Source organism: Xiphophorus maculatus, chromosome 21, assembly GCF_002775205.1.
Source record: "Xiphophorus maculatus strain JP 163 A chromosome 21, X_maculatus-5.0-male, whole genome shotgun sequence".
Lineage (NCBI taxonomy): Eukaryota > Metazoa > Chordata > Actinopteri > Cyprinodontiformes > Poeciliidae > Xiphophorus > Xiphophorus maculatus.
The window spans coordinates 13290112-13302534 of record NC_036463.1 but is presented as its reverse complement, the minus strand read 5'-3'; the positions used below and the strand labels follow the sequence as shown (position 1 = coordinate 13302534).

The window sequence follows — 12423 nt, the reverse complement described above, 5'->3', positions numbered from 1 at the left end:
CAAAAATTGATGAGGACCCAAATTTATATTTTTAATGAGTAGATGACAGTTCATAACTAATCTATGCATATGTATACAGCTGTGTGAAATTATTCAAGCCACCTATGCATAATTAATGTCTTTCCACAATTTGGTTATCCTTTTAGATTAATTCACAGCTATTGAAGGAAGTTGTGTAATTACTTTTTAATGAGGTTTTTAGTGCTTTCAATTAATGTTTTTTAAGTATTTTAATTGAAAACACAGCCTACGTTTGGGAAAACAAATAGTTTTTCCAAAACGTATCGTAATTGTGAATTAAATTGCATTTAAATTGAAAATTTAACAAGATTTCAGGGAATAGAGCTCAATACCTGATTGCACTAATAGGTTCTGATGAATTTGTTTGAGTATTAAAAGGTTACCTCAAGATAAAATGGCCAGCAAAACCATCTCCAAGTTTAATGATTTTTTTAGAGTAGTTGAAGCAGCAGCACATTTATTAAACTGTCTCGCACAACGAGGCTAGAATCAAGGTCTTCCGGTTTGCATCGTTAAATGCACCTTTATTTGCTTCAGTGGATGAAACCTTCAGTAGGGATAAAATGCAGAAGGAATGTCTGCCGTGGCTGATAAAGGCGCAGAGCAGCTTTGGGTGAAACCACATCTGTTTTGTGTGTCTATGTGAAGGCTTTTCTGCGAGCGCTGGTGGAACATACGTCAGACAGCGCCCAGAAGAGGAGACTGCAGGAACTCTGCAGTAAGCAAGGTGCTGCAGACTACAACCTCTATGTACGAGATCCAAGCCTCAGTGTGTCGGAGCTTCTCACAGCCTTCCCGTCCTGTTCGCCTTCTCTCAGCCTCCTAATAGGTCAGACATTAACCTGTTTACTCAAGCACTTTTTAGTTCTGGTCACAAGTTTACACGCACTCGTCATAGGCATGAATTCGTGTCCAAATCGAACTACTTGCATGCTTTTTAAACGCATGAACTGAAAACACAAGTTGGGACTTTTTTGTGGCTATAACTATCCCCTAACTGGAAAAAGAAGAGAAAACAGGTTAAGCTGTTTTTGTCAGACATTTTTCCTAACAGGCCACAGAGAAAAAAAATCTCTGCAGATCACATTTATTTTTTTACTATTCTTGTTTACCTTATTCTTTCTGTCACATAATCCATAGGAGTGTGCTTTGTATTGATCCAGCCAGCTACATCAGTAGCATATAAATACTCTGAATGTTTTCATTTTGTTCTCTTCAACAGTTGTGTATAAATATTGAATGAAGAGTAAGCTTTCATACTGCCATATGTTGCACTATAACACTTTTATTTGATTTTTGTTTTCTTTAATGAGACTTTATGTTTTGGTCGAGGCAGCAACAATCTTTGTGAAGGAACTGGACACATTTTTCTGTTATGATAAATTTCATCCACTAGGTGTCACTGTAACCTCAGAAAAAAAGCAGATTTTATTTTATTTTTTGTCAAAGCTTTTAATCACAAAGTAGTCCACTCAGTCTAATTTGGAAGACTCCCAAAGGATCAACACTTATTTCTCTATTGAATTTTTTTATGCACGTCAGCTCCAATAACAGTTTGGTGTCATAATTTCAGTGTGTGAAGGTTTATTGCTTACCTACATCACTGCTAATAATTTTATCGTTTCTCATCTTTCTTGGACCAAACTGCGGGTCAAAAGCAAACATTTTTCTTCAGCTCATTAAGATAGTTGGCTGGTCATCCTACATGGATCCTAAAAGGATTTGACTGAAACTTACCCGACAGTGAAATTAAGTTGGCTTCAGCTTCACATATACAAGTTGAGTCGTCCTCCAAAACAGCTGTGTCACAGCTCTCGACCTACCCCAATGTCAGTTATTTTAGGCCAAACTTGCCAAGCGCAGCACCTTTTTTTCCTTCGCTTCCGTGGTGAACTGATGCAGAAACCTCTCATCCGGACAGTCTTGCCCTGGTGAAAAATGGTGCGTTCAAGGCCCTGCAGGGCAACAGCTGTTGGCTGGTTTGCGGATGAGCCTTGGAGCTCTGGGAGGACAGGGGAAAAGGAAAAAAAAAGTCCAGGGTCTGTCCGGATCATAGGTTAATGGTCAAATCTGGCTCAGAGTGTCAATTGGACAGTGCACGTCTGCAATTTTTCCACTTCTCCTGCTTCATTACCTCCACCGAAGGAAAGGTGTTTGCTGATGTTGTTCACTAACTGTAAATACCAGGGGGAGATGCATTTAAGCCCAGATGTCTACATCCCACTTCAGGTTGAACGTAAAAGTAAACTCAGGGTATAAGTTGAGGGAGATTTCTACTGCTTAGAGCCAACTATCTTGTTAAATGATCCATTGTTCCATTGTGTCAAATATAAACTTTGGGGTTACAGCCTCAGGGAAAGAAATGTTCCCAGAATTGCTCTATATGAGCATTTCTTTAGTTTACTTTACTGCTGGGTTGCAATGAAATAGTGCATCTTTTAGCTCTCAGTTTTTTTAAGCTTGATTTTTACTTCTGCTACCAACTAAATCAGTATAAAGTAGAGGGAATCCAGCACTGTAAAACAAGTATTCACCCCTTACAGTTTTCTTCTGTTTTTCCTTTTATGCTACACTTAATATGACAATTAGCCAAATAACCTAAGTCAGTGCAAGTTTCAAGCCAAAGCCACTTTTGACCAAAAAAGAACACAGTCTCAAACCACTCTCACAACTACTGTGGTATAAATAGCATTTCGCCTTCAAAACTTTAAGCTCTGCTCTCCAGCAGAAAATCCCAAAGACTGACCATCGGTTTTTGACCTTTAAATTGGGTGTTCTGAAAAAAAAGCTAATGAGCCAATGCTGACACAAGCAAGTCCATCTATGGATGGCTAAAAATAGCCAAAATGAAGGTTAAGGATTTAAATCGGATTGAAATTGTACGGGGTAACCTTTCGGAGGCTGTTCATGCTCTGAAACTCTCAATGGAACTAAATTAAAGCACATCTGCAAAGAAGAGTCGGCCAAAATTCCTACACATTGGCGTGAGAGGCTCGTTGGCAGTCGTTGCAAACCCATAATGGCAGAAAGTAGACTTGGGGTGGGTTTTGATGTCCATTTTTTGCTCTTTCATCACTAAAATAATTTCTTGAAAACTGTACTTAGGATTTATGTGTGTTACATTTGTCTGTTATACATATTTTTTGGGAGATTAAGCATTTGAAGTCTGGGGGAAAAAAGCAAAACCAGAAGAGATCTGTGAATTCTTTTCACTCTGACAAATACTTTTGTCCTAAGAAACTAGACCTGCACCATACATCACGCTGCTCATTTTAATTTTATTCCAACCAGATACAATAAATTGCCTCTACAAGTGTTTCATTATATGGATTTTTAAATAGAACAGGTGCTTAGGTTTTTAAAATGGTTTGATGAGAAATCCTTCTTTAATGCTAATTTTTTAATCCCTAATTTTTTGTGCAGCCAAATAAAACGATCCATACGTCTCAGAAGGTTTACACTTTTACCATAAGCAATGTTGCTGTCTTATTTTGTAATCCATATAAACAGTACTTTTGCATAGAAATTCCATCACAGACACACATAAAATAGATTAGACTAGGTGCACTGTGATCGACGATTCCCCTGAAAATGATAATTTCAGAATACATTTCAGGGGATTCTTAGACTAAATTTGTTGGATGAGAATTCATGTTCTTTTTCTCTCAAGTGGATAGTTCAAAATGTGCTCTGTAGCCACTTACTGCTAAAAAAAAAAAGAAGAAAAAAAAAGTTTTGTCTCAGAAAGTTTTTGAAGATAGACATCTTTCGAGTGGAAGAGAGGTATCATCGTGTCGCAGGACTGCAAGATGATGGATTGATTTTGTTCTGCTTCAGACATGTCCTGTCACTCAGTGATAGAAAGGCAGCAACTGGAGCGCTGTGCACTTGTATGGGATTGTGTTAAGGTACATGATACACCTTCTGATGGAGAGGTGTGAGCTTTCACTGACGGAAAGAACTGGATCAGACGTATTGTCCAAAAATATCTAGTTTTGCTTTGTTGTTACTTTGACAGTGTGCAGTAAAATTACTTATTACCCTTGAAACTTTTGTGAAGTGGAAGAAAAAGGACATATTGTTTTCAGGTGTTTTATTTTCTTTTTTCAAATAAAGTGTGTTTTTTTATTTATTTGCAGTCCTATTTACTCTGATACTCTTAAATCAATTCAGTTCAAGTTTGTGCAGTTTATTTTCAATGTACAGCTGTTCATCATGCTGGAGTGAACACACAGCATCCAGAAAATCAAGAACCACTCCAGATAGATCTTAGTCAGGCAAAGTTTAAAGCACTGTACAAGCCATCGCTTGAAAATACATAGAAGGACCTTTTATGTATGTTTTTAAAACATTTTTTTTCAAAATTAACAGAGAAACTGGTTAGAGCCCACACTTTTCAGATTTTTATTAGTTTACATCTCGAATATTTCTTCTAGTTGAAAATCGTGCACTACTATGTGTGGATCTCTCCAATTAAATTCCCACAAACACCTTCAAGTTTTGGGATGGAACATGAAATAAAATATGATTTTTTTTTTTCAAATGTTATACATAGTTAACTGTATTTTGTTTTTATGGTGTAAAAACTTTAAAAGGCATCATTGATTGTTTGTAATCCATCTTGCTTTGGCTTAGTCCTAATTATTTCTTAACATTTTATTCAGAACTGATTCGCTTGGATTTGCTTCAGTGCTACAAACACATCGATTACAGAAGAGGCAAGACCAGCCAGAGTTCTTGGTGCATTTTGTTTATCTTTTCTGTGCATTAGGGAATTTTTTTTCTGTCCCAAAATAAGAAAGCTTCAGTCTCTGCTGTGTTTTATCCACCAGCATAGAGTTTTCACAAGCATTTATTTGGTTGCATTTTAAATAAGATATTCTTTTCATGTCAGTTTATGCTGGAACTTTATTACATTTTGTAGGCCATTTCCACAGAAATGTGGCAACAAATCTCCTGCTACTTTGAAATACTTCTGTTTTTTTCTTTTTCACTGAAGCCAAATACAGTCAGTCCTCTAACTCTAAAATCTTTGTGCTGATCGTTAACACTGATATATTGACTGCTTTGCTACTCACTTTGCTTCTCGAACTTCTGCTTTCTCTGTTTTTGGAAAGCAGAGATATTTAGTCAAAGGGACAAATGGATGTCAAACGGCAGAGCTGCTTCTCAGGCACTTTGAGCCTCCCAAACGTTGGATGAACCCAGAAAGAGATGGGGGAACAAATTCAGTGCAGCTGTTCTGTCTTTGTGAGCAATTTAGCAGAAAAATGTGTTATTGTAAAACCTCAGCTGGTTACATTTGCAGCAAATTTACTCATTCCTCCGTCATCCATCAGGCAGCTCCAACTAAAACGCGAGCGAATGTGGCGATAGTGCGTCACATAACTCTCAACCTGCCGCCTTCTTGCGTGTCTAATGAGCGGCGCAGGTCGCTGCTTGGAAACCCTGCGCTGTTGCTACAGGGTCAGAAATATCTCGTACTTTTCCTGATTTTCTCCGACACCTCGTCACGCGCATTACCTTAAAAAGGGCACCTTCATGCCTGGCATTGAAATAAGCTGTGCATAAGCAATCTGTTTCCTACTGGCTCCACATCTGGACACCTGGGATTCTATAACCCTGAGTTTGTAATTTCATAAATATAGAAATATGTCCCAGAAACAAGACCGTAACCTGGGTGGGTGGATGGGGGGTTATTGAGGATAGATTGGTATAGGCAGGATGTCTCAGTGGACCACGGTGACTTTCACATATCTCTTTTTCCCTCCTCCCCTCTGCTCTGTCATGGGTGTAACAAGATCTTAGCAAGACAACAAGATGATTGACATTTTTGCTTGCCTTTCAGAGCTTTTGCCAAAACTGCAGCCCAGGCCTTATTCAGCAGCAAGGTAAGTTGACAGAAAAAAAACAACAAAACAAGTTTGTTCTATTTGTATGCAGTTGTACCCTGACATCCAGTTTTTACCAGTTTTTATCTGGAATAACACATGTCCATAAGTGTGTGTCTTATTTTGCTCTGACGGATTGTGGGGAATTACTTTTTTTTTCTTATTTCTTCTGGGTATTTTCAGGCTCCACAAACAGGGAAGATTAGGGGTCCCTGCAACAGCTGTGATAATTTAGGAAAAAGAATTGAATTGTTTGGTCCCTTCAACCCGTTAGCCTTATTATATTGAAGTGGATTATGGTTGGTCAGTAAATCTTCAAGTTTATGTATTATTATTAGGCCATAAGCTCAGAGTTTGAATTTATATTGTGATAAAATGCATTATGAAATGTAGACGCATTCATACACCCATGACGCATTCATAGGAGATGTATGGTGCCATGCAGAAACAGCAATACTTGTTGCAGATTTCCATGGATCTGATGGGTGTTTGTGGAGATCTTTTTTTTCCCCTACACAACTGATTGGACTTTAAATATTGCATAGCCTTTAGCCAGTTGTGCTTAGCTTAAATAGGTCGAGCATTCCTTCTTTTAGCCTCACTTAGCTCGTCATTGATTTGCTTGTCCTTTCAAGCTACTGCCTATTAGGCTTGCTTTAAAGCTCATGTGGAACAGCAGCGTCTAATGCAATGTCAGAACTTCCCAACTGCTCTCATTAGTCTCGCACTTTGGCTGCGTATTTATGCATGGGTATGTGTGTGTTTGTGTGGCGAGGCGGAGAACGGACAGGAGAGAGGGTGGCTGTAGTTTATCAGATGGTGCACAGACATTAGAGACTTGCATTATTGATGCTGTGGTCAATAGAGGTCTCCAGTGGCCCACAGGAACTGGAAAGTGAAGGATGAGAGGAGCACATAGTGCTGTAACCAGCAGCAGGGATGAGAACACAGAGGCGGTAGAGACACATTTACTGAAGCCAGGCAAGCAGAAACATTTACAATTATGGTCACATTTGCTGGTGCCAGGCTGCAAAGAATATAGGGTAGCCCAACTAATTCTGGGGAAAATGTGTAAATGGTAATACATTTATGTTTTTTGATAGAAAATAGCAATAAACAGCCCTGGAAAAAAAAATAAAGCAACTGGGGATTTAATGTATGAATGATCTGCTCTTTCTTAGGTACAGTAGTTATTTAGTTTAAACTCCAAGTTTTCAAAGCAACACTTGGAGTTGCTTTGGGGTGTACAGTGTGCACCCCGAGACCCAAGGGCCATACAGGATACATTAAAGCCTAGAGTTTAAAAAAGGGTATGCATATTTCTCCCAGGACTGTATCTTGATATTAAATAGAACGTGGGTAGATGGGTTGATAAATATTAATAAAAGTGCTTTCACTGTTACATTAAGTAATTCAAGAAACATATTTTCAGTTGTATTAAAAGTCATTGAATGTTAAAATTATGTATACATTTTTCAGTGTTTATTTCATGCTTCATTTGCTTCACTGCGCCAGGAAATATAATAAAATATTGAATAGTATGAAATATAATGTGCCTCTGCAGTTGCTTAGATACACTCTTAACATCCGATTGGTTAACCTGCGCTGCTTGTTAACTAGATATTAACCAGAGCAGTGGAAATCCTGCCCACTGATCCTGATTATAAGGACTTGTTGATAAAATAAATGCCTACCTTACAGCCTCCAATATTTAAACAAATAGTGAGACGGCTACATATTCCCTCTGTAAGAAATATATGCAACATATTTAGTGAGCATTTATATGGAATTGTCCAACATTTGTGGTAAATTTAAATTGACTGATACATTTCTGTGTCAGTCAAGAAATGGCTGATGGAATTTTATTGATTCGTCGCCCAAAATAAACTCTACAAAATATTACTTGTGTATGAAATATTTTTTTCTAGTCCTATTTTAATCAGAATGTTTATAGTTATTTTATTTATAAATATAACTTTTAGTTAGAACAATGTGGCAATTTTTGCATTTGATTAAAAAAACGGCAAGGAAAAAAAAATTCTGATTAGTTTCAAAATTTTAATGATTTAAACTTTACATTTATAGATAAACAGGCAACTCTTATTAGCCTTTTATTGATATACTGTGCTATTGGCTGTTCATGAAGATTTTTCTCTTTTCCTTCCTTTCATTCTCTGTTTTTTACCTTATTTTCTAATGTCTCTTTTTCTGTTTGCCCATTGTTTTCTATATTTATGCCTTATGCAATCACTCACTGTACTTCCTCTCTGTTTCCTTGTCCTATCCTCTCTGGGTTCATTCCTGCAGTTCCCATCTCAGGCATCCGGAAAAGCTGCGTTTTGTCTTCAACGTGGTTGAGTTCCCAGCGTGCTCTGGGAGGCCCACAGGCAGGCGAGGCTTGTGCACCGGCTGGCTGTTTGACCTCGTCAATCCTGGCCTGGTTTTCCCTGAGAAGGCTGAACTGGCTCTGCCAAAGGTAATCATTTTCCAGGAGAGAATAAGACTGAAATTACATCTAAATCATCTCTAAGTGCCCACATCAGCTGATGAAGTGCTCAAGTCCTGTTGAAGTTCAAAGCTTCCTTCCTCCTGAAATGTGTCGGCTTGGATTTAAGCTCTATTTAATACACATGTTCTGCTTTGGAAACTCTTCAGGGTAACAGGCAGAAACAATCCGCTTTGGACTACTTGTGTGCAGCTAATTAAAAAGAAGAAATTGCCGACTCAATGGATTCTAGCTAAATCACACATTTTCTCATTAGAGCATTTTAGAATAATGAGTAGATCAATTATTAGAATTGCTGGGCCCAAAGTGGCTTTACAGCACTGTTGTAATGAAGCTCATTATTTTAAATGATTTGTAATGCTTTCTGACCTCAGATTCATGTGAGTTTGAGACCCAGCTGCTCCTTTCGACCTCCCTCTGACCCTTCGCTGCCCTTCATTATGATTGGACCTGGAACTGGAGTGGCTCCTTTTATAGGCTTCCTTCAGCAAAGGTATGACCAGCTTGATGGCTAGTTCAATGCATGAACAGGTTGAGTGCCAGACCGACTGATTGAAGTTGTAATGTCACTTTGCAACAACAAGATTGCCGGCAACCTAACCAAATCAGTTCTCCTTTAAGATTCCTTTCACTGGTTTACCTTGCTATAAAAGAATAAGGGAGTTGCATTCATTACTCTTCAGAAATCTTTCACATTTTTTTTTGTTGCTAAATTTAGTTTTGTTGCTACCCCCATCTTTTTCCCAGATTACCGGTATATATAATCTTCTCCCATAAACTTCCTGTTAAATGTTTTTTTTTTTTGGTTAATGAAATGTTTTTTTTAATTTTTATTACTGGCTACAATACAAAACCAAAGTCACCTTGTTACTATTTTATTTAAAATAAATAGTTTCTCAAAGAGTAAATCTTCTTAGCTTCAGTGAGCAGCCAGTTCTAGTTTTTAAATATATCTGGGTTCTTGGGTACATTTGTCAAACCTGTGACTCACTAAGATGGCATTAAAGCTTTGCTGTTGTTGATTTTTCCGTGATGATCCATTTTGTGTTGGTGTTACTTCACACCTCTATGTATGAGAAAGACTTCCTTGAAACTTTTTTTTCTTTTTTGCAGTCGGTCAGAAGGTTTCAGACACTCAATTTGGCCATGAGGCGATTGATTTGAAACTTGCATTGAAAGTCCCTATATATCCTACATACATACACTGTACAAAGTCATATAATTACAATATAGACAGTACTAAATATCACGCTTCTGTTCTGTAATCACTAATGCCAAGATTACAGTTTTTATTTTTCATCATTATCGTCAGCATGTCTTGCTGAAGCTCTCTGTAAGTGCTCCTTGGGTCTTGGACAAGTCTTTTGATTATTCTTTTGGCTCTTCTGTTATAAATCTTGCAAGAAGCACCTGGTTTATGGTAAAATTATGTTCTTTTCACTTCCGAATAATGGCTCCAGTTCCACCCACTGAAATATTTAGATGTTTAGAAATGCCTCTGTTTATGTTTTGGAACAGTAATACCTTTCTGCTTAGGTCTCTTTGCCTTTACGAGTGATGCCCCTCTGTGTAATGGTTTGGTGATGACAAACCCTTTTATTGGCCATCAGTTAATATTAAACCACCTGTTACTGGCTTGTGCTCGTAGCACGGATGCTTCTAAATGCTGACAGATTTCAGATGGTCTCTTGGCTTTCTGGACCAACAATTTCCTTCACATGCTCAAATTATATTTATTCTCTTTGTTATTCCAGAGTTTCACCTATAACTTTATTTGTGTTGTTTTGATTGCTTTGTATGTGTAGATTACTTAGGTTTCATGCCAGCATCTCATATGAACTTCATGCTAATAGATATATTGGAAACATTGACACGTTTAATACCTGTTTTAGCAATTGTATAGAATTTTTGAGAGAAAATCCTCAATGAATTCACAATGATATTCAATCAAGCCATTTGTTGCATTATCATTACATTTTGGAAAAAGAACCATTTAAATGCACAGTTTTAACCGTCTAGTGGCTGCTTATTGTAATTTAAGAAGCCCCAGTGATACAAAATGTTTTTTTTTTCTTTAAAGTAACTTTGAACAAGCCGTAGTTCTAACAATCCCGCGAAGCACAGATGATGTTAAAAGCCATCTCAGAACTTAAGTATCTTTCCTTCTACAATTATAAAATGAACAAAATAATTGAACCTTTGAAGTGCTTAGAAGACTTTTCCATTTTTTACCCATCAGTAGACCATTTAGAGGGCAGTCCTTCTAATTATCTGTTCATAGTTAAAGGAATTATAATTGGGACGCTTAAACTTTGCCTGCCACTGTGAAATAATGCACTATTTTCAGATCTCTACTTTGAAAGTGTCCTCGTCAAGAGCAATACATAATGCACTTGAAACTTGTCACAGTTGTTTGTTACAAAATTAACACCTGCTGTAAGCTGGTAAAAATGTTCATGTCAAGTCAAAGTGGTGCAGACAGTGACATGTACTCATCCCTGCTAAAAATGTGCTCCCCGTTATGAATATTCACCATGTTGAAGTAGTATTAAGTGCACATCATCTTGCATATTTTGAAGTAACCTGCAGACACAATTAGATGTGACGCAACACAGCGCTTATAAAAGTCCACATCACGTAAGTTGTAAATCTAGAAGCGAGGGCTGCGATCACGTTGGGGATTATTCCGGATGCGGTCCTCGTTCCTGCAGGAGTAAATCTGTCGTACTCAGATGGGCATGTTTATGACTCCTGTAATAAAGAATGAGGATTCAAAGCAGCGCGTGGGGTGTTATTGATTCGAGAATAAAAAGTCCAGAAGGTGATGGCTGTGTTAATGGCTTAAATCACTGCTTGTAATTGCTGACTATGTGGTGTGACAATACTGGCTGTCAGCCAAGTAGAATGCAAGTACAGTAGGTTCTTACTAATTAGTTAAACCAACACTTGCTCAGGTTGAGGAGCTCATTGATTTAAAGGTAAACGTGAAATTTTGCTTGAAGTTAAAATTGATGTTTACTCAAAAGCAAAAAGTGTTCATACCTCTTGTTTATTTCCCTAACTACTAGCAAATTACAAACTTCAGTGTATTTCATTGGGATTTGATGTGATAGACCAACACAAAATAGTCCACAGTGAAGGCCACAACGTACTTCATCCGAAGTGCCAAAATAGACTCATTGACTTAGACCCACGACAAAAGAGAGGCATCTACCTGCCAGACTTGACACCAAGCCCTGGTACTGAGCTCTGTTCAAACGCGAATACAAACAGTCCGCGACCATGTGACGGTGTGTTGACTATTCGGTTTTTAATGAAGTGTGTGGGAGCCTTTATGCAGTCGGAAGAAAATTATAGCCTTTTTATTATTTTTTTTACTGTAAAGAGGTGAAGGAAAGGGTCCACACATAATGACGCTGCCATCGCTGTGTTTTGCCAAGTGAAAGTGTACAGATTCAGTGTTAGTTTGGTTTCTGAATGGCTTAAACCACTGGTTATGAATACTTTTGCCTAGCACTGTAGCTCAAAACCGCATGAGCTGGACCTGTCAGGTAGCTTCAGTTTGACAGACGCCTCTCTATCTGAGCTGATGTTCATGCATTTAACCACAGCTGCTGTGTCTTGTCAGAGAGCAGACTAAGCCTTTTTTTTCCCCCACTGCTCTTCTTTAGTCAGACTGACATGTCTAAGTCGTGGGTGGCTTTGTGTAAATGAGGTTGCGCCCCAGTCAGCTCCAATTGTCTCTAAATCCCAGCGACGTCTGCTGTGTTGTGGCAGGTCTGCATCAGTGTGAGATTGCTCTGAGAGGTGACACGGCAGTGGTTTGACGGATTGTCTATGGCAGGAAGGCTCAGAATGGATGACTGGTCATCTGGGGTAAGGTGGTGGAGGAGCCGCTGGGATGCAGAAGAAAATGTAGACGGCGCACGTTTCAGTCCTGAATGGACCACACCTTTAGAGAGGCTCGACTAGAAAGAAGCACAGCGCTCTGTGGTTTTCCAGTCT

The 12423-nt window shown here is 38.3% G+C and overlaps 1 protein-coding gene across 4 annotated transcripts in view; it reads left to right on the top strand.

The window, feature by feature from the left end:
- The window catches only part of mtrr (5-methyltetrahydrofolate-homocysteine methyltransferase reductase), a 34353-nt gene that overhangs the window by 6220 nt on the left and 15710 nt on the right, over nt 1-12423 (top strand). For all 4 annotated transcript variants that reach the window (XM_023325838.1, XM_023325836.1, XM_023325837.1 and 1 more), the window contains 4 exons: nt 670-850; nt 5870-5912; nt 8220-8388; nt 8793-8911. In XM_023325838.1, coding sequence (XP_023181606.1) covers nt 670-850; nt 5870-5912; nt 8220-8388; nt 8793-8911 — 512 coding nt within the window. The remainder of the gene's footprint in view (nt 1-669; nt 851-5869; nt 5913-8219; nt 8389-8792; nt 8912-12423) is intronic.